Consider the following 21,095-nt stretch of genomic DNA (forward strand, 5'->3'; position numbering starts at 1 on the left):
TGTGAAAGAAGATGAGAATATTATATAGAAAGAACTGGATTGATTTAAAACCTAAAACGATAGGGGAAAAAAAAAATCACATTTATTATTTGAAATTAACAACTGCAAAATGCACTACTACATTTAGAATCTAGTTTATATATCTGAAGTTGAACTACTTGGCTACCAGAAAGGCTGGAGGCAGAGTGCCAGAAGATCAAAAGAAGGCAAAAGCCCAGCTCCTGCTCCCTGTGCTCACTCTGGTTCTTAGCTACAGCCTGCATATAATGGGCAAAGAGCAAGAATGGAACAGACACACAGTGGCAGCCCCTACAGATAGATTTAATTTTTTTGAGTTAGTGAGTCACTGCATTGGTGGATTCTGCCCTTCTAGGGACATCAATGACTGAGGCCAATTGTGTATAAGCTTAAGGGCTTGAAAAGCTTTCTGATTCAAGTACAAGGATAAATTCAGGTTCACAATGAGTTCTGTAGTTCTCAAAGCAGACAGTTACTCAGCTATGATTTTGACCATAAGCATCTAATATTTAGGTTTCAAGTTTGTATTCTCTGAATTTATGTAATTTGCTTGACCAGATAAACTCAGTGAAAAAATTTTTCTCTGAATAAGTTGTGGTGATAGGCATGAAATCTACAGTTGTGGATTTGGACAGAAATTCTACCACAACTTCAGCATTTTGTTCTAAAAGAAGCATATTTCGGTTAAAATTATTTTAGTGTAATATTTTATCTTACTACTTCAATGCAATGCAAGTGGATGTGAATTTGTCATTGCTGAAGTCTGGAGCTGACTGAGTATAACTCAGCATAAGGTTTTTGAAACATTAATTACCTTCAGTCAACACATTGCACAGAAATTAATCTTTGAGAAAGATGACTTTTAATTACATAGAAGCAAGCAATTCATTTGATTTGTTTCTTAATCTCTGCTGAGGATTACAAAGCTTGAAGAGGCAACCTTTTTAAACTTGGTGGAATTAGATGTTTGCTTTGGATGGGGCAACCTACAACTGCTATCCTTTTGAAATTTCATTATGTTTAGTAAAAAACATATTGGTGGTTTCAGTTAACTTAAACTCTGTCAACTCCCCTACACTGTATTTATGCTAACCAGTTCATCTTTATATAGCACCTGCATTACACTGTTTATAACACAGTATTGTTCTGCCTTCTCTATCTGTATTTGCCCTTGGAAGACACACAGATTTGCCCTTTGTCTCTCAGTTCTCATGTCTGTTTAATCCATCTTGCTACACTAGAAATTGCTATACTAGAACCAAGCTGCAAGTGTATTCTCACGTATTTCTGATTTATTTTTTTTCCCAGAAAAAAAATGTCCATGTAGCTCATAACAGTGCTACAGGAAGTTGGTCTTGCAGCATTCAGCAGCTTTGCTATAGTCTACTTTTCAAGCATTTTAGCTAAATGGCTCAACAAGACTAAGAAAAATCTGAGACTTTGACTAAAAAAAACGAGGCAATTATTTTTTAAAAAAATTAGTAATTTAAGGCAGAACAGTAATAACACTACTAGTTATTAAGGTTAAACAAAGGGCTTTCCTGTTAGCTAGACTAGTGTCAAAGCATTTCCCATATAGGTGTCATTAAACCAAGAAATCTGACAGAACTGCATAAAGATGGAAAGTGAAGCAAACAGTAAATAGCCCTCAGAACAGTTAAAGTATCATAGAAATTAATAAAGTATCATGGAATGCCAGGTTGGAAGGGACCTCAAGCATCATCTGGCCCAACCTTTCTATGTAGGAAGATGGCTTAGATGAGATGGCCCAACATCTTGTCAAGATGAGTCTTTGAAGTGTCCAGTGTTGGGAAATCCACCACTTCCTTGGGGGAAGACAAGTCCAGTGTCTGTTATTGGAGAGAAAAATTTTTTTCTGATGTCCAATTGGGATTGTCACAGAAAAATCAGTGTTTCACCAATGTAAGCAGTAGTTTAATCATTTATCAATCACATATTCTATAAATGTGATTTAATCCAATCTTCTAGTTGTAAGGAAAATAAATATAATTATATACTGGCTCTCTGAGGTCATTAATTGTGAAAAAGATGTTAGCTGCATGCTAATAATTGAAAAAAATACAACTCCTGGTTGCTCTATTTCTTCTAGTAGTTACATCCAAAATAATATTTTCTTAATGTGAATTTTACAGCATTTCCAAGTTTGATGAACGATGCTGTTTTCTTTATGTTACTGACAACTCTGATGACTTTCAAATCTACTTTTCTACAGAAAGCCAATGCAGTAGGTAAGTTCATCTGGTGTCACAGATATGTTACTGTCTGCACCTGTATTCAAATATTTCCTGATTATATGTTATCTCTAAACAATAAGTATGCTAACTCAAATTCAGGCATAAATCTTTACAGAACAAATCCTTTCTGGGGACTGATACTTGACTTATACATCTTCTGAATGAAGTAGAAGTGATTTTTAGTACACTTGGGCTTGAGTGGTATATTTATTATCCATGTACTACATGGAATAAACTCAGGTTAAATAAAAATATTAGGTCTGCACAGTGCAGTATGGAAAAGGTAGGAAACACCGAAAAACATGTTACCTGCTCAGCTTTAATTTGACATTGCAGTTTGTGTTATGAAGCATGGTGTCATTTTTTATGCCTTATTCAGTGCACAACAGGAGACTGTTCCAGAGGTGTTCCTCTGTTAGTCAGCAAAGGACATGCAAATATTTTATATTATTTCTTTAATAATGGTTAACCTTCTGTCATAGAAATTGGAAAAAAATGAGTGGCTCAGGCAGGACTACAGGAGATGGTCAAAACTACAGGAGGTTACTACAGGAGATGAGTCAAAACTCTTCTTCAAAATATTACTACTTTTATACTCCTGGCTTTCTGGATGCCCGACTAGAAATCACAAAATCTGATTTTCAGAAATAATGAGTAATCACACTTGCAGCCATAGTCCACAGGATCCTTTAAATTAAAATGAGGGTAATAAAATTTTCATCACTACACAGAAGGAGAACCACCCAATATGATGCTGCAAATTTAACACTAGCGAATTGAATAATTGAAAATCAATACTTAATTTTTAATAGCTCAACTTTTTATCTAATTCTTTTTTTGTAAAGACAAGACCATACTTAGCACTTTCCATCAAAGTGTGGACAAAAAATACTTATAGTTGACATACCAGGATTTTACTGTGCAATTACAATAAAAAGAAAGAATTAGGCTCTGCTACATGAAATAAAAAAAAATTATAAATAATTAGGCTTTTCATTGTGTGTTTGATGTTCTTCCTCATTTAAAAAGGATAAACACAGACAAAGGAAATAATGAAAGAAATCTATGAACATGCTATGCAGTTTGTCAGCTTGAAAGCAAAGCCTACCTTGCAAAGAATTTGTTTAATCTCTTTAAAAAATTTTTTTTTCTTTGATCCTATGCTATTTATTGCTTTTTAGATTCTGTGGGCTGGTGAAAGAAATTCTGTCTGATGCAGCTGGGAGTACTTTGGAACTAGAAGGAGAAATAGATGGAGACACATTGGAGGTATGTCAAGGATAAAAGATCCATGAACTCTGCAACTTGTTCTTCTTCCCTGAATTTTCATATCAGTATAATAGGCAGATAATCAATAGCATGTAAACTCTTTAATTGTATAATTAAATTTCAACTCTTGCAAAACTATTTGTATGAGTTGCATTCATTTGAAAAAACACATTTTTAGTGAAATGAGCCTGTTACTACTCTAAACTGCATAAATCCCTAGTCTGGTAACTGATTACTAATACTACTCCAGGTAATTTCATTTGACAGGCTTTTTCTGTCACAGAGATTTGCAAATATTTAGAATCAAATTAATCCATTGTGCTTTTGACTTCCACTGAAACATCCTTGTTAGGAACCTAGTAGCTATGTGCTTTCTTTTTAATCACTACAGAGGTAAAAAATACAACTTGGAGAGTGTTAATTTACATTTTGTGTGGGCTCAGGTAGGTGAATCCATCCACTGTTTCTTCAGAAGACACAGTGCCTCAAAATTCCAAGTGCATATTCTGTGCTTCTCTTTATTTTTTTGGAAATCTGAAAATCCATCATAAAATATAACCTGTAACCTTTATTTCTAGCCAAGCAAATTCAGTCAATCTGATTAATGAGTGTAAAAACCCTGCTGTGGTTTGTTTGAGCTGGGTATCTTTCTGACTGTCTCATTCCAGCAACTCTCTTAGGCTTGCAATTCAGAGCAGCTCTTTATGATAGTGAACCCTTTTTTACTACCTGAGGCTTCAGAAGAGGATCAGGAAAGAAGATGACCCTTTCCTGTTCTGTTGAGTATAATTGCATACAGTGGGGAGATGAGTTTTTGCACTGAAGGTTGTGTATAGTGGCCACACACTCCTCAAGTGGAAAGGATGAGATAGGCACATCTATTAAGGCCAGCTTAATCCATACATCTGTGGTCTCTGCCTAGGACCAAGGCTCTGCCCGATCTGCTCAGTCTATCTATAGCTGTAGATTTTATGTTGCATACTTACATATTTAATTAATCACAGGACAATCTCAAGACATCTATTCAACTGTATAGTAGTCTCTGAGGAAGTGAGTACCCTGTGGCTTGAGCCTTTCTTTTAAAAACTGAACTGGAAGAATCACTTGAGAATGCACAGAAGGGAACATCCTGCATGAATCAATGATGCATGAATAGATCAGTACATAAATTAATTTTAGATCTTTAAGCTATATTATTCTACATATCTTGAGGTCTTCACAGTTATCACCTTGTACTCACAGTTTTAGGTCAGAACAGGAAAACAGATACTGAGATACAGAAGGGGGAAATTGATTAGTTTATAAATGAGCTAAGACAGTTAATATCTTTCTGCAGTCTGAGATATTTAAGAAAAGACAACATGGAAAACAGAGCCTTGTATGATCTTGATAGGCTTGAAAAATGCAGAGAAAGAAGTTCTTACTATTAGTAAACAACTGTTCATCTTTGGGGAAGAGGAATAAATAACCTCGAGCACAGTCTGACAGAACAGAATATTATTTCAGTCAGAATTCTTATGAGAATGTTGTCTCAAGGGGCTATGCATTTTCGATTGCAGTATTATTTGAAAGCAACTACAGCTTAATTCTACAGTTAATTAGGATTTGGAAGGAGAGTGAGTTTTGCAGTCCTTTCTACCTTAGGGTATATGATTCTGGATATTGATGTTGGAAAAGTTCTAATCACTTTAAGAGTACCCACTGCACCCCAAATAGGATCTACTAGGGATCCCAGTCCACCTTACTGCTTTCATGCAGAAGGTCAGCAGTAAACCCTTGTTTATGCATACCTACTGGTTGAAATGCTTATCCAGTGGATCATATATTCAGTCTTTTGGCAGCTAGATTTATTCAAGCTTTGTAGCTGCTGGGAAGAGAGGAGGCATATGTAAAGTAGGGTCAAGTGTATAGGATAAACAAGTCTATTAAACTGTCTACTAACTAGCACTGAACTATAAATTGCAATGATATCCATGTATCATGGGACCCAGGCTAGAGAAATAGGTTTCTCCACAATAATTAGAGTTGGCTTAAGACCAGTCTATTGAAGTCTATCAGGTTGCTGTCAATCTTAAATTCTGCAATGTGACTGCTGTCTTTTCTCTGCACAGTTTTGTTATATGATAGCTCTGAAAGCAGGATCTGCTCCTACCAAAGAATGTGACAAGTTTTACATAGGGTGTTTTGGGTCAGTTATGCCTGTCATATAATGAGTTTATCTTATGAACTGTGAAGTGCTGAAACATGGAAAATGAAACTTTAGCTGTGCTAACTCAAGTTCCACTGAGCAGAATATGCTGTTAGGCTAAACAACAGACAGTTTTCCTTTAGCACCTTCTATACAGCAGCACAAATCTCGTCATCTTCACTGAGGTGAAAATAGGGACCGTCAGTGACACACAGACATTGCAATACCAGAGCTACAGTATGAAATGGGAAGACACTTCAAAGAAATACATCACAAGAGTTTCTTATTGGATGAATCAGAAAAAGTGGTCATTGTCAGAAATTTCAATAGTTATGGCCATTGTAAAATGGCTTGTTGGTTTGGTTGTGTTTTTTTAAAATAGAGAATGAATATGAAGATATAGAGAATCCCTGCAGTTTTACTCTATGGGACATCCTCTAGGATTTGGGAAGTTATTAAGTAGGGTCTGTGTACTCCTGATGATATCCAAGGCTATGAAACTGTCCAATTCCTCTCTTAACTCTTTGCTAAAAAAAGTGCTTTTTAAATATCAGTTATCAGATCTCTGATTTGAGACAGAGGTGTGCTGCCTAACCCACCTTCCAAAATTTGGGGTTATTTTGTGTCTGAGATGTACTTTTGTTAAGCATCATTCATCAATAAACTTTTCATTGGCCTTTATTATTGGAGAGCTCTGTGTTAAGATCATGATACGGGACATGACCTTGATGTGGTATAAATTAGTGTAGCTGTACTGAAGTCAGCAAACAAGCAGTGACTTACTCAGGTGGCAACATGACCCAGCATGGTTTCAGCAGCAGTGGGAACCACCACTTCATATATTTATCCTGAGAGAAGATGTGCATTTTTTTTCACCTTTTGGAAAAGTACATAAAGAGGGGAATATGCCAGAAATTAGCTTTGCTGTGGCTAAGATAAAATGAGAGCTTACGGTCTTAAAAGAGTTTGTGTTCACTGTAATGAAAATATAGCTTATATCTATTTATTTAAACTACTGTTCTGAAAATTATAGGTTGTGTTCTATACATTTGTGTATTCTAAAGGCTCAGTCAGCAATTCTTAGAAATGGCACCTGAATGTGTTCTTTTGTCAGCAGCATTTCATTGAATTGTCTTTATTCATGGAATTCATTGAATTTGGCCTGTTCAGGGTATTCACCTTCTTTGGATGAATGCATTTGGAAGCTGATTAGGGAGATTGTTTTGTAAATCAAGTAATGTGGAAATTTTACAAGCTGTATAATGTACCAGGCTGGTGGGTAACCTACTGTACTACAGCTATACTACAGTAACTATGCTGTACTCAGTATAGTACATAACTATTGCTAAAGCTCTCTGTAATATCAAATATTAGTGATAACAATTTCTGTGCTGTTTTGTTTATCTTTTCTGTTTGCAGTATGAATATGATTATGATGAGAATGGTGACAGAGTAGTTCTAGGGAAAGGTACTTATGGAATAGTTTATGCTGGAAGAGACCTTAGCAATCAGGTCCGAATAGCCATCAAAGAAATACCTGAAAAAGACAGCAGGTAAATCCTAATCTGTTATATTTGTATATAATGTTAATGAAGCTGCAGTTGTTTGCTGTAAACCTTGCTTTTCTTAGTGTGCATTCCTATATGGTTACTTTATAAAATCCTAGCATGCTAAAATATTATTTCCACCTAGTACTCAACAGTACCCTTTTGTGAATATGAACTGTTATTTAATAAATAATGCAGTTTGATAATCTGTATGCATATAAAAATGCTAGAATATTTATAAGTAATGCTAGAATATTTGGATTTTAAATTGCAGTTTTATCTCATCTATATTCTTTTTGGGGAGGGGGAAAAGCAAAGAAAAGACTGTATAAATTCTTTGAGAGCCAGTTTCTTCTTCAAGGGGTCCTCTGAGAATCTACTCTGAGAACCTTTTCTGACATGATCACATACTCCTAGCTTTTTGTTTTGGTTTGGTTTTATTTTAATAGGTATTCACAACCTCTTCATGAAGAGATAGCACTACATAAATATTTAAAGCATCGGAACATTGTCCAGTATCTTGGATCTGTTTCAGAAGATGGATACATTAAGATTTTTATGGAGCAGGTGCCAGGAGGTTTGTATCATTCTAAGCTTAATCTCTCAAAGGAATCAAAAGCAGCTGGGACTCTAAACTCAGTGAAAGCCAACAGGTGTGCATTTAATGTATGTGCAATGTATATGGCTTCCCTGTTGAGGTGTTACCTACAGGTGGCATTCTTCCCATATAAAGAAGAGATTTGAAGTGTACAGTTCCCCTTTCTGTAATAATTATAAACCTAGAGAAAAGACATTGAAAGTATTGGTGTTAAGGTAGTATAGTCCACTTAGCCTGAACATCAGAATGATGACTGGAACTTTTAGGGTGGAATCATAGAATCATAGATTGGTTTGTGTTGGAGAAGACCTTAAATGTCATCCAATTCCAACCCCCCTGCCATGGGCACTAGACCAGGTTGCTCAAAAGCCCGTCCAACCTGGCCATGAAGACAGCCACAGTTTCCCTGGGCAGCCTGTGTCTGTTGAGCAGTAACACTCATTGAGCAATAAAGTATTATTTTGTAACTACTATGTTCAAAACATTGCTGTTTCCTAGGTAGTTTAGAGATTAAGTTATATGCTTCCTTTGTTCATAATTTCAAGTTTTGGTTCTCTAGGCTTTTCTACATTTTAAGGTGTGAAGTTATTCTATATCCTCTCTAGGTTACTTTTTCATCTCCCTTTTGCTGTTTGCTTTTCAGTGTCAAATATGTGTCAAAATGAGTTCTCAGTTCTTATATAAAAATAATTTGCAAAATAAAAACAGAATCAAGAAAACCAGGAAAAAATTAAGTTTTTCTAGGGAAGGAACAGACACAAATGTGCAAGGTGTAATTACATACATCTGGGGCATAGGAAAGATTTTATTTTTTTTTTTACTTCCCATGACCTTCTCACCTGAGGGTATGATGCATACAGACTTGATGAGTTTATACCAACACTTTGGCTTGTTTTCCTGCACTTGCTGAAAGTAACAGCTGATGTTTAGCTGCCTTTTTTTTTTCCTGTTCATATATGTATAGTTGAGTGTGCTCTGATTACTTGCTAGTATCAAGATATTACTGAACAAATTCAGGTATTTAAAAACTCTGCAATCAGTCTTAGAAAGGAACCAGCCAGACTATGCAAGGTTCTTTGAGGAAACTTCACTTTGGGAAGATGTTGGTGTGAACTGCTATTTTCTTTAGTTGAATTTGACCCATTGCACTTAGTTTGTTATGAACAAAAAAAGCAAAACTGTCTTAAATATGTAAATCACAAAGCAAAATAATGTTATTTTTAAGAAGATTAGATTTATTAAAAGTAGGGGAAGCTTGTATGTCCTATCTCCTACTCTGAGCTTCCATTGCTTAGTTTCTTTTGGGAGCTTTCTTTCCTCTGTCTCTGAATATTTCCAGAAATTGATTCAAAATTTGCAAAAAAAAAGACTCTTTCCTTTTTTCTTCTCCCATCCCTGCCTCAAGTAAGTCAGCTCTGCCCATCCATGTGGTTCTCGAAGTATAGTGTATAAACCACATGGTGTTACCTTTGGTCTCTTTTTCATTAGGGGCTGAATGGTTGCTAGTCCCAGTCTCACCAGTTGTTAGACTGAAGTGAGGGAAATGTATCCAGCCTTGTTCTAACACTCCTATCACACAGGTGGAAGCTGAACTGGCAATAAATAAATACTGCTAATTTTGCTATCTTGAGAATGCTTTCTTCTTATCTCCCATAGGCAGCCTCTCAGCTCTGCTGAGATCCAAGTGGGGCCCAATGAAAGAACCTACAATTAAATTTTACACCAAGCAGATTCTGGAAGGCCTCAAGTATCTCCATGAAAACCAAATAGTACACAGAGATATAAAGGTAAATCTTCTAGTGTGTCTTTTGCATTTGCTTTTTACCTTTCTTCAGTTGGTTTTACTCTAAACTGAAGTAGAATTTTTCTTTGGATTGCAAGCTTAAAACAAAAGGGAAAATAAAACAACCCCTTCTCTGTGGTGCTCCTGGGAAATCCCTTTGTGGAAAGGTATATTACCAAGAGAATCACAAAGTTGAAGGAGATCAGGATTTGGAATCTGTACTCATCTGATTGCCTTTCCCCCTCCCTCCTTCTCTCTCTCATCCCAAACACAGGGGGACAATGTTTTGGTGAACACCTATAGCGGCGTGGTAAAGATATCTGATTTTGGTACTTCCAAACGGCTGGCAGGGATCAATCCATGCACAGAAACATTTACAGGTAAGATTAATCCTGCAGAGTTTATAAGGGTTTTCATGATAGATTTAGAGTTGGAGCCAACAGGGTCTTTAGATTTGAGATGGAAACACAATTAGGTCTCTGTTTTCAGGGAAGAGTGAATGGGAGTGTGATCACCATAAACACAGGCTTGCTATCTTTTTCCTTTTTTTTTTAATGTAATTGTCTTCCATTTTTCTTCTAAGTATTTTTCATTAAGTACCAATCGATTTGTTGCAATTACATCTGGAAACACTTGAATACAGCAACTTTTTCATTAAATAATCTTGATATTAGTAACTCATATATGTGCATTGTCTTGAGGTATGTCTAAAAATGCAGCAAAACAAACACACACTTTCAGTTTTGAGGCATTAATTATAAAACCCAGCCAACTGGCTAACCTGATGTAAACAGCAGTAAAAAAAACAGGTTACATGAAAATACAAGGCTAACACATTACAGAAAAGCTTTCATAAAAACTAGAAATATTCAGGGAAAACAAAATTTGCTGAGTAACAGCTGAGACTCCACATTGAAAAATGAACATATAGTCATATAATTACTCAATTCTTTTATCTTTCTCCACTTACAATTCTTTATTTTGTGTCTACAGGTAACATGACATTTTCAGTTGTTTTATGGTCATATGCATAGGCTGATATCACAAATCATAAGCCTCATATTGGCTGCAGTAAGTGAATGGTAAATAGACAAAACCACCAGTCTTGTGTGGAAGAGAAAAGACAACAAGTCTATTTAAGTGATAACAAAGGCTTCCTATTAACTTCCCAATAACTGCCTGGTGGTGAGACTGCAGTTCCTCCAGCTTTCTTACACATGAAGGCAATAAAAATTATTAAAGTTCTGAAATAACTTAGCTTTCTACCACATGCTGTAGCCTAACATATTCCTTTAAGCAGGTACACTAATTTTCCCTAATAAATTATTATTTTTTAAATTTCACATTAATCATCTTGCTTATGCACTAGGTGAATAATTCTCAAGTGTGTACAAGTCTCTTGTGGTGTCAAGGAAAGTATAATTTGTTAAACCGGTTCAATGCAGTTGCACTCCATGGGGAACACATGCACTACAGAGTGGCCTGGTGGTACATATATTGTGTAGAAGCCCCACTGTGATTCTAATTTCTAAAGGATATTGTGGAAACTTGGAGTATGGAAAGCAGTTATGTAAGGTAAAAATGAAGTGATAGTCCAAAATTTAATTTTGGCCCAGAAAGTCACCATTACAGGCAATTGTTATTATGGCTGAAACAGGTACTAGAGGAAAATCTCTCTGTCTTTGACTGTGTTCTACATACTCATTAGGGGATTTTTAGCAACAGATTGTTATTGGAGATAATATACAGAGAAATAGTTGTCTGAAAAAAAAATCACTGTATTATAATAAAAGGAGGTAAGTCTTTCCATGTGCCTTTCTTCGTTGTTCTCTTGCACATTTGCTGCCCTGTTTGTGACTCAGAGATGTGATTTATCATGAGAATAAAAATTTTACTTAAGATGTCATTTTGGATTTAAAATCATTAAGTCAGTAGCTGTATCCCAAAGGGTCTTAGAAGCTTTCTTGTAATCTGTTTTGTTCCTTAACTCAGTACATAAACTCTGCAGATTCTCGATGTTATTTAATACATTCACATGACTGAAGAATCAGCCTTCTGGTGGTTTACACATTTTATCTTTCCATTCAAGAGACAAAGCCTGAGGGTAAAGCTGTAGCTGCAACTTTTGTTCTATGGCAGTAATATTTAATGAACTTAGTAATACCCTTTTATCTTTACCAGATGCCCTTTACTTAACAGTTCATTGCTTGACTGCAACGTAATTTTATTGCATTCCTAAGAAGAAAAATAATCTAATTTAAAGATAGAGATGCTATGAATCCATGTGGAGAAAGTACCTTAGTGTTTGAAACTCTCTCAGAACTATATGCTTCCACTATTGGTGTGGGCTGTCTTCTGGTGAAGACTTTTTGTTAGCTGTGTTAGTATGTGATTGAATATCAGCAATTCCAAACTGACTGTTATTTCATTCTTACTTTTGGATATGTTTTTCAGTACTGTAAGTTGTATTACAGCCACGTTATCTACAGGCAAACTTTAGAGATGTTCCAGTTCACCTGTTAAGAGCCACCACTAGGCTTTGACAGGGTCTTATTTTGCCAACATGCGTAGCTTTAGAAATTGCAATAGATTTATTTATTTGCTAACTTCGGATGGCAGAAATGCCAAGCACATGCAAAAGACTTTCTGTAATACCAATTTATGATGGGTTTCCTTATTTTTCTATTAATCATGTGATTGATTTGCCTTGATTACAATCTTGATTGATTTTGTCTAAAACTTCTGGTTTCCTAGATTTTTTTTCTTTACACTTTTATATTTCCAAAAATAGCTTTTCAAACTATTTGAAATTCATTGTCTCTAGTGTTCTCATTACAGGGGTAAACCAATGGAAACTTATTCTCATGAAGGCTATCTGCCACTATCTGCAGGTTCTCATCACTTCTTACATGCACAGTCTTTAAAACTTTGCATCTGCAAAAATTGTTTGATCAAATTTTACATTCTGAAGAAGCAGTTGGATTATGTGGTGAATGTGCTTTTGGCAGTTTGAAGTCCTATCTTAGAAAGGGGGAAAAAGTTTATAGAAAAAATGTTAAAACATAAGTTTCTGTCAAGTGTTTGGTGCTGATATTGTAAATCATGTATCTTGGCTATACATGTTGCCTTTGGTATTTTTTAGGCTGCTTAGTGGTGTGTTAATTCTCTTCAACAAGAATGAATCCTATAACCCTTGACTACTCTTCTTGTCCTGACTAGGAACCTTGCAGTATATGGCTCCAGAAATCATTGATAAAGGACCACGAGGCTATGGTGCACCAGCTGATATCTGGTCACTGGGTTGTACCATTATTGAAATGGCAACAGGCAAACCTCCATTTCATGAACTAGGGGAGCCTCAAGCAGCAATGTTTAAAGTAAGTACAGCTTTTTTGCTATAAATTTTATGAATTTGCAAATACTAACCTTTTTTTTTAAGTGTTAATTTAGTTGCTATTAACCTTTTGTTGCCAGGTTCATTTGGCATGAAGCCACGGTCTGACCTGTGTTCTAAATTCACTGCGTGATCATTCCCTGCTCTCTAAACTGTCTTGCTCTTGGAAGTAATCATTTATTGTAGTGCTGGAAATAGGTCATGACTCAGAGCAGCAACCTGAAAAATGACTAAAGACTTATGAAAAATAATCTCTACTGTCTCACTTCTGTCATCTCCTGCTCTTTGTTTGTGATTTCAGTCTGGCAATCAGTCTCTCCAATGATGACAACAAAGTTATTTCTGGTTTATTAAGGCTTTTTTTTTTTTTAAATGCACCTCCCTCCTAGAGGATCTGTTTTCCTGATCTCTGCAACATGGTAGGAAGTGATGGTGGAAGGGGGGAAGGTTAAAAACTTTCCAGAATTTCTGGTATGTACTGAAGGACTAAAATACACTGTATTTTCCATCCTAAGTCCTTTGCATCAAAACTACATCCTCAATAAACTATTGCCTCTAATACTTGTATTCCTTTTAGGGTATCCATTTTCAAATGTACAAATTAACACTTCAGAAGAGAATGCTTCAGATAGTATTGGTAATAAATGTATTTGAAAAGAATTTTCTTGGCCTAGCTCTAAAACTAATAGTAGTGTAAAAGCCATGATATGATATGTCAAATATGCAGACTGAAAATTTTGGTCCTTTCACTGGCTTGCAAAAGACCTTCAGTAAAGTGCTTATGTTTCACTTATCCTTATAATGGGGGAAATATTGCATCTGTAACCTGGCAATCTGCTTGAATTATCAATATTGTAAATTTTTTTGTGTGTGTTGTTGAAAGTCACTGTGTGAACATTTGTATAATTACTATTGGAACCACTGTAGCAAAATCAGATCTTTATCAATAAGCATAGCAAGCTGGGCTGCAATTGAGTATGGCACATAATACCCTGTGTCATGCTAGGCCTGTGAGTTGTCCCATGTACCACAGCTAAAAGGCAAAGAAAGGACTGGCTATTTCTGTGATATAATATGTCACCTTAGTGCTGTTGATTTGTGACACAGTCCTCAAAAGAAGCTGCCTGGGTGGACGTGGTTTGGTTCACTAAAGCTTTCCTGAGGGAGCCATGGAAAGAGACTTTTTTCCACATCGCTGTAAATGTCAGGTGTTCTGTCAGGAGATGCCTTTTCATCTTGTATATCTGGCACGTAGTTGAACTGTTCAGTGAGTTATGTGTCTTATTTTTCAGCACAGTTTATTGAACTGTCAGGAAGCACTGGTTCAGTCCTGGGTGCTTGATGAGCTCTGCACAGGCTCACAAGGTGAGCTCTGGCAGGGTTGTGCATATCTCTGTATCCTGCCCATGAGCATCTCCAGGTCACAGAGCTGTGTTCTGAAGTCTCAGAACTGACATTTTAAAAAATAAGTTTATTGCCCTTCTTTCTTCAAGGATGTGGAACAGCTTTTAGTAGTTAGTGCAGACTATGATCATAGACTACAGTCAAGCATTTATTTTTGTTTCCTGTTTCTTGACTCTGCTGAGACCTGCTTTGTATTGCTTCTTGCTGGGCACGATAAATTGCAAACTGTTTTCTTTTTGCTGTGTAATAAAAGTAAGAAACTGGGAGTTGGGTTTGAAGCCAGGAATTAAGCAACCTGGGCACACATGTGAAAATAGACATGGAAAACTTGGGATATCAAAATTCTGAAGTCCCCACTTCCACACATGCATACTCTGTCATGCATAGGGGCAGGTGAGGAGAGGGAACATCTGAGTGTATCTGTGTAGTCAGAATAGTTGTAAATAACCAGAGGTGGACAAAGTAGAGAAAAAGGGGGCTAGAGGAAACAGAACTGACTAATTCCTGGCTGAGTGTGCATTTTCTGGTATTTCAGCAGAATGGTATTTCAGTAGTTTCTGGTATTTCAGCAAACAAATGACATGGAATAGAGACAAAGTAAACTAATGTTGCCAGAGCTGAATGCTTGTGACGAAACTTGCTCTCCTTGAACCACAGAGATAAAGATAAGATTAGAGACATGGGATCAGATTTCCTGGTCCTGGTTTGGACTGTGCTGGGTTTTGTTTGGTGTGTAAGGGTATAACCTAGGTCCACAATGCTATCTGCTCATGACAGTGCCCCAGCTGAAGCTGGCTTGTGTGAGCTGATCCCCCGAGGGGCACAAGGAGGATTGAGCTGCCCACGGGGACAGGCATGTCAAGAGCAGTTCTCAGAGCACAGCAAGCAGGTGGCTGGCCTCTCTCTGCTCCAAAGCAAAAATCTTGCTGGGCTGATGTTTTGAAGTAGTGAAACTGTATGTGCTCTTTATAAAGCTCTGTCCAAAATATGCATGAGAATTAACAAATCAGATAAAGATACTCTATCAGACTGAGTAAATATTTAGATGTGGTACCCTGCCAGCAGGACATAACATCAATTGACTATTCAATTTCTTTATTAAATACATCAATTTAATTGCAGATGTTAGCAAGTTCCACATATTATAAGCGTTACATGCAGGAAAGAATGAGTTTTGAATGTGATTAGAGTCATGGTTTGGAAGGGCTTCATGCATTATTAGCATTTTATATTCTTCCCTGTCATTTGAAGAGAAGCATGACTGCTCAGCATTTTTTGCTTCAGCTTGCATTGAAGCTGAACCACTATTGTGAGTGCCTAATGGTGCCACAGTGCGTTAATGCAACTGTATAATGAGATTATTTAAGCAACTCTTCATTTTATCAAGCAGCTGCCACTTGTTTAACTGCTGGGCTACTATCTCCCTTGTGGCTACTATCTTTCTGCTTGTTCTCCAGAGTGTGTTTTCTGTAAGGATGCTGAGACTGCAATCCATAATCTTGCCAGATACGTGCCATACGGTGCACACATGTTACACAACTCTCACTTCACAACATTTATGCCAGATTGGTATTAGTGAATGAGGCAGCAGTGAAGAAGCTGGAAATGTCACTAGGGAGCAACCTGTAGAACCATGTTTTTCATTACTAAAAAAAAAAGAGTAGGGTGGGGGTGGTGGTAATGCCTTGTTAAACTTTTGGGCATCATGTGATTTTCAGTTAAATAACACTGGAAGGCTAGGAAAGACATCTGGCCCCAGTGCCAGGGGTGGTGACAAGGTCTGGCAAGGTCATTGTGAGTGTTCTTACATGGAAATTTGGCAGCAGCAGGACAGAACAGGTGCAGGCCCCAGGCAGTCAGTGCTAGAGCAGGAAGTTATTCCTGTTTCTGGGAACAAGTGTGTTGGAGGAGTCAGCAACAGAGGGAGGCAGTACTGGGCAGGAGTGATGGGAACTGTATGCCGTAGCTGGAGGGATTGAGGCTGATGGGAGAAGCAGCATTTGGAGCACTTGGTGTAGATAAATGTGCAGATCCCAAGATTGCCTGAAGGCAGATGGTTTGATACATGCATAACTTAGTATTTGTGTAATACCACATGGACATTCTGTGTTTACAATAACAGGATCAAAGCCTTGTTGTCACTCCACTGCTTTGTGTGAGTACCTGGGTAGCTCCTTTTCCATGAGAGTCATCAAGAGAGATTATACTGAGAAAGCTTTGGCACCTTGTCTCCTTGTAGTTGCTTACTAAAAATAAGTTGTATTTCTGCTTTACTTGCAGGTTGGGATGTTTAAGATTCATCCTGAAATTCCAGAATCACTTTCTGCTGAAACAAGGGCCTTTATTTTGCTCTGTTTTGAACTTGATCCTAATAAACGTGTTACAGCATCTGATTTGCTCAGAGATTCCTTCCTGAAACAAGTAAACAAGGGCAAGAAAAGCAGAATTGCATTCAAGCCTTCAGGTAAGGAATGATCAGCCAAGTGCAAGTCAACATCATCATTAAGCATTATATAAAAGATTGGAATCATTAAGAACTCTCTTTTGCTAAGGACATTTCTTGTGCCAGGAAAGCAGCAGGAGCTCAACTGTTGAAAGTGCCTGTGATTTGTAATTAGACATATTTAAATTTAACAATTTCCACAAAATACAATGACTTGTTTATTTTGTGTTTTGCTTATAGAAACCTCCCAAACCCATTTTACCTCTCTGCAAAACCAAATGCCTCATTTATAGTAAATTAAAGTTAGAAAAATGACATTTGGTGAACACTTTGCAAAGTAATTCTGTATTTTACATTGCCAGTTACATACACTTGAGAGACATGAGTTTTATGGAGTGGATGCTTGGCACCTAAAAACGTGGGTCTATTGGGTGTTCTGATCAGCATTTTCAAACTTGATATGTAACTTAGAAATTTGGCACATAAGTGCTGAAGTAGCTGTTCAGTGGGTTGTTTTGCTTTATCTGCCTAGTGTCTTCTAGCCTCCTCAATACATCAGCCACTTTCTCAGTGATAACAAATCTTTACATACTCCTGCCAAATGCACAGTGTTTGAAGAAATTGCCCATTTAAAACCAAGCAAAGCTGTTGGTCTTGCTGCTTCACATGTACACACTCCCAATGCAAATTGAATTTTTTCCTGTTGTGAGCTTTTTCCTTCTCAGCAGGGAACATTGAAAGGGAAAAAAACCCAAAAAACCTAGCAGAGAATGTATAAGCTGAATTGGTTTCAGAAAGGAAATGGGCACATCATCTGACCTGTGGGGCACAGAGAGCTGATGTTCCTGCAGTTACACAGGGCTAACAGGAGAGTTCACACTGCTCAGCCAGGGCAGTGCCAGTCAGGAGCTATTGGCAGGCTATAGCCTTCTGTGCCATGGCAACTATGCTCTCCTGGGGCCTTTTCAGCCCTTGCCTGTGGATATTTTCCTGGAAATTTGTGTGGCATTAGAGAAGGTGGAGCTTGCCTTGTTAGCTGCCTCGGGAGGAACTGGCTCTTTGTCAAATACCAAAGGAAGTGCAGCTGTCTTCTGCACCCTCTCCTACCTTTCTTCTTTTTTCTCTTCTCCCTCTCACTGGTGAGCTTATGGATCTCCTTCAGAGTACCCAAGGATCTTGTGCTGCAGATGTTTAAGTGCTGGCCTGCAGCAAGAAGCAAGCTTAGTGATGGTCATGGTGATGAGCTATGAAAACTGTCTAATGGGTGAGGGGAAGGAAAAGGCAACATGGCTGCAGGCAAACGAGTGGTTCGCTGCACTGAATCATAGAATACCAGGGACCCCAAGGGTCCCCAAGGATCATGTGGTTCAACCTTTCTTGCAGCTGGGGAAAGCTGTGCTTGCTGCTGCAGCCATCTCCAAAGAGAGTTTAGAGGCATAAGGCAGATTGCCACAGTTGCCAACAGTCTCAGCTGCAGCAGTTCACTATCTCCTCTCTCTAGATTCTCTCACTGCCAATTTCCTCAGATTTGTCCCCATCTTTCCATCCTGTCTCCATCCCTGTTTTCTTTCCAATAATAAAGGCAGCCCAGAGCCTTAGGACTTTCAGAAAAACTTTAGGTTTTTCTGTACTGCTGAGATGCCTTGAACAGGTTCTCACAGGTTCACAATGAAACAACATACATTGTTTCATTTCTGTGACTGTTTAACCTCAGCCTTTTGAACATCAGTCTGTACCGTGGAGTATGTCAGAGCTTTCTGAATAGCTTTTAACTTCTATCTCTCTCCCTCTCCCAACTCCCCCTAATTTGTAGGGACAAGCCTCAAGCTCCATGGACGTGTGCATTCTGAGCTGACAGAGCTTCTTCCTTGCCTCTCCTATCACACAGCTACAAGCTGGCAATCAGGATTATAGCAAGCTCTTGATACCTGTTATTTTTATATTTTTCCTTACTTTCAAAATTAATTGTAAGGGGACAAGATATTTCCTTCAGGTTAGTGCCAAGAGCGAGACTCATTGCTGAGGCCAAGGAGACATGCAAGCAAAGCAGATACCTTGGGTGCTGGAGAGGGAACCAATCTATGTCCATTGACAGTCAGGCAGAGGTAAGGAGGATGAGTAGCAGAGTGGTGTCTTTTTTAGAGATACGGCTGTGATAGAGCAGCTGGTGGTAATCTATAGGTTTGATTCAAACTCTTTCAAGACCTGTATCTCCAGTTGTACCACCTGTGAGACCAGCACCAAGGAGAAGCATGTGTCTATGTACTGTGTGTGTATGCAAGAGAGGGTAAGACAATGGGATTTCATTTGAGTATTTAGCTGCTTTGGATTCAGCAGTAAGCTCATTCACACCTTTTATTGCTTATGCATATAATGATTCTGAGTTGTATTACAGCTTTCTAGCAGCAAGGTTACCTTTCTCTCAGCCATTTTGCAAAATGAGATTTTTATTGCTGAAAATGACCACAGTTGTTTCAGGCATATTGCCTTTTTTCTGCATAGTTCTGTTACATGTTGTTTTACAATGTCTGTTCATAGATTATAATCGCAATACATCCCTACCACTGCCAGTCCATGGAGAACAGGCTGGCAGTAGCAGCAGTGAGCATGGCTCTGTTTCACCAGACTCTGATGTTCAGCATGACATGTTTTTTGAAAGGCCAAAGAGATCAATTTCAGAGATTCAGACAAAGCATCCCATTTCCCGTTTATTAAGGTAATGCATTTGCTTGTTTCTTGACACCCATGAGGGACTAAGTGGATTTAGGTCACATGATATTTTATCTGAGGGCAATTTTTTTACTCATTGACTAAGTAAGCAGCAAGGGACCTACATAGGGAAGTTACCAGTTAATTTAAATATTGTCTGTATTTTAATGAACAATGCTTGTTTCTCCTTAAGGTTTCAAATAAAAGGTTAGTCTTCTTACTGACTGAGTGGATATGGATCCAGAAGTTAGCAGGAAAGTTAATCCTTCCATGTACTCATGAAAAAAATGTGTGAAATGGCAGCAGAAAGACATTTCCACTGTTCAGAAAGCACAAAGCAATATTTTCAAAGGAGTATGTTACAGTATGGGGCCAGAAGAAATGAATACTTATCTCAGTCCAGGGTTTTTAGTTTTCCTTCCCAAAACTGAACCAGTGCTGGGTGACATTAATGCCAGCTGCCTAGAAGGATGAAATCAGCCTTGTGTTTTTGGTTTCCATGGGGTTTGCATGAGCTGAGCATCTGAGGCATCTTGTCTCAGAATTAATGTTTATCAGTCTGATCAGTCTGCTGCTGTTTTTTAACTCACTTTTTACCCTCTGAAGTCTCCCTGCTCACTCTGACAGTACTGCTGTGTCTAACCCTGAGGTCTCTCTTGTGCTTGTGGCCCGGTTGCTGATGCAGTGTGCCTGATGAGGGCTCAGCCTCAGAGGACAGGACCACTTTTCCTTCCATTGAAGATAAGGATTCTGGTCTGTTTCTGCTGCGGAAGGACAGTGAACGCCGAGCAATCCTGTATAAAATACTTAAGGAAGAACAGGATGAAGTTGCTTCTAATCTGCAGGACTGTATTGCACAGGTAGTTTCACCTCAGCTCTCCTTTTCCTGTGTCAAAACGAAAATGACAAGCCAGGTAGTATTCCTTTTCTGAAAGCTAATAAGTGATGGTGCTTGGATAGTTCCTTTTAAGTAACTTCAGTCTCTGAGATTTGTAACTATGTGAGATGTGCTGCTGTTGAATGAAGAGCAAACACCATCTTCTGCCTGCTGCTGGGCTCTTGGTTTTTTGGGTTTTTGGTTTTTTTCTGAGGGGGAAGTTGCTGGGGGGTTGAGGTTGGTAGGCTGGGAGATTCTGTTTTGTTTTGGCTTTTAAGGCCATGGAAATGGACCACCAGGTAGTAATATGAATGGTTCACTTTAAGGACAGAATAGTTTTTAATTCGAAGCATATGCAAACTAGGTGCTGAGAACACAGTACATGAATATCAAAAAAGCTGCTCTTACAAGAAAGGTTGAAAGAGCTGGAATTGTTTAGCCTGGAGTGGAGAAGACCAAGGAGACTTCATAATTGCCAACAAGTGTAAGGAGGTTGGAGCCAGACTCTTCTCAGTCGTGCCCAGAGACAGGACAAGGGGCACTGGGCACAAGTTGGAACACAGGAAATTCCATCTCAACATGAGGAAAATCTTTACTGTGAGGGTTATGG

General features: G+C 38.0%; 1 protein-coding gene across 2 annotated transcripts in view; it reads left to right on the top strand.

The window, feature by feature from the left end:
• MAP3K15 (mitogen-activated protein kinase kinase kinase 15) overlaps positions 1–21,095 on the top strand; it is an 86,406-nt gene that overhangs the window by 58,947 nt on the left and 6,364 nt on the right. For both annotated transcript variants that reach the window (XM_030469437.1, XM_030469439.1), the window contains exons 14-23: positions 2,172–2,267; positions 3,455–3,542; positions 7,150–7,283; positions 7,727–7,854; positions 9,532–9,662; positions 9,933–10,038; positions 12,878–13,035; positions 16,737–16,920; positions 19,438–19,615; positions 20,294–20,468. In XM_030469437.1, coding sequence (XP_030325297.1) covers positions 2,172–2,267; positions 3,455–3,542; positions 7,150–7,283; positions 7,727–7,854; positions 9,532–9,662; positions 9,933–10,038; positions 12,878–13,035; positions 16,737–16,920; positions 19,438–19,615; positions 20,294–20,468 — 1,378 coding nt within the window. The remainder of the gene's footprint in view (positions 1–2,171; positions 2,268–3,454; positions 3,543–7,149; positions 7,284–7,726; positions 7,855–9,531; positions 9,663–9,932; positions 10,039–12,877; positions 13,036–16,736; positions 16,921–19,437; positions 19,616–20,293; positions 20,469–21,095) is intronic.

The sequence above is a fragment of the Calypte anna genome, chromosome 1, assembly GCF_003957555.1.
Source record: "Calypte anna isolate BGI_N300 chromosome 1, bCalAnn1_v1.p, whole genome shotgun sequence".
Classification (NCBI taxonomy): domain Eukaryota; kingdom Metazoa; phylum Chordata; class Aves; order Apodiformes; family Trochilidae; genus Calypte; species Calypte anna.